At 33.4% G+C, this 1,315-nt stretch overlaps 1 protein-coding gene across 1 annotated transcript; it reads right to left on the minus strand.

Annotated features, from left to right (window-relative positions):
- Positions 1-465: 465 nt before the first annotated feature.
- On the minus strand, positions 466-885 carry LOC144478028 (uncharacterized; the record flags this gene model as incomplete). Its single annotated transcript, XM_078195749.1, has 1 exon — positions 466-885. A coding segment is annotated over exon 1 (420 nt), but the record flags the coding sequence as incomplete, so codon positions are not given.
- Positions 886-1,315: the final 430 nt, after the last annotated feature.

Raw genomic sequence — 1,315 nt, forward strand, 5'->3', positions numbered from 1 at the left:
AGAGTTCATGTACACTAATCATAGATAACACATTCATCATTTCGTAAACGACCACTAATAGTCAAATGATAAAAATTTGTCAATAATATATTACAAAAAATGATTGATTCTTGTTCTTTTAATTATAAATAAATTAAATTCTAATTTTTACAGAACAGTGATAATTTTAACTAAACATGGTATAATTATAATCATCATTGAAGAATATATTCCAGCATTATTTGAATGGCGGTGCAAAAAATTACCATTGCGGGTCGTGACGAGGTTTCCAACACTATTGGCAGCCACACAGCCCCAAACTATTATCGATCCACCTCCATACTTCACGGTTGGACGTAGATTTTTAAAATACGTTAATCTATTCGGTTTTCTCCAAATTTTATAACATCCATCGGAGCCAAATATGTTGAATTTACTTTCGTCCGTGAAAATAATGCGTTTTCAAAAGTCCTTGTTCTTGCTTACATATCTTTTAGCGAAATTTAATCTCTTCTGCTTGTTAACTTTGCTAACAAATGATTTCTTTCGGGGAATACGACCATGAAAATTATTTTCACAGAGGATTCTTCGACAAAGTTCCGGATGAACTTGTTTCCCAAAGCTATCAACAACTAGTGTCGCAAGTTTTGGAGTCGAAATAGTTGGATCCTTTTTTATTTCACGCACAATTACATTCTCTTCCTTTTTCATTAATTTCTTTGTCCAGCCAGAACGGACTTCATTCTGAAGAATTCCAGTGGTTTTTACTTCTTTTACTATGTAGTGAATAGTAGATTTACATTTCCCTAATAACTGGGCTATTTCGACATAGCTCTTGCTTTCATTGTTCCACTTGATTATCAATTTTCTATCAGTGATGCTAGTTTCGGACTTTTTTGAACACATTATTAATACAAATTGTACAATCTTCTTAATACTTGCAGTACTGAACAGGGGAAGTGTGTAACATCAACTGAAGGAACCAATATTTTACAATTTGTCGAATTCAAGGATTGTTCTGTGTACAATTTCGAACTTTCGAATACTTTTGTGGCGTCCGTTTAGCTGATGTTGGTAACAAATCTTTCATGAGTATTATTCACGTTATTGTAGACGCTTGAAGTTTAACACGTATAACCGTGATACTTGTATGTTACTACAGGAATAAAAATATTTTCTAATTCGTAATGGGTCTCACGTTTATTTCGCGACAAACTTTTTATTTTAGAGCGTTCGAATACTTTCGCGACTCACTGTAGATGTTTGAACTTGCCTTAATATTTCGACACGTTATAAATCATAGCTTTGAACGGCGATTTCCACGAAGAAATCGTGG

The sequence above is a fragment of the Augochlora pura genome, unplaced genomic scaffold, assembly GCF_028453695.1.
Source record: "Augochlora pura isolate Apur16 unplaced genomic scaffold, APUR_v2.2.1 APUR_unplaced_6563, whole genome shotgun sequence".
NCBI classification, from domain to species: Eukaryota; Metazoa; Arthropoda; class Insecta; order Hymenoptera; family Halictidae; genus Augochlora; species Augochlora pura.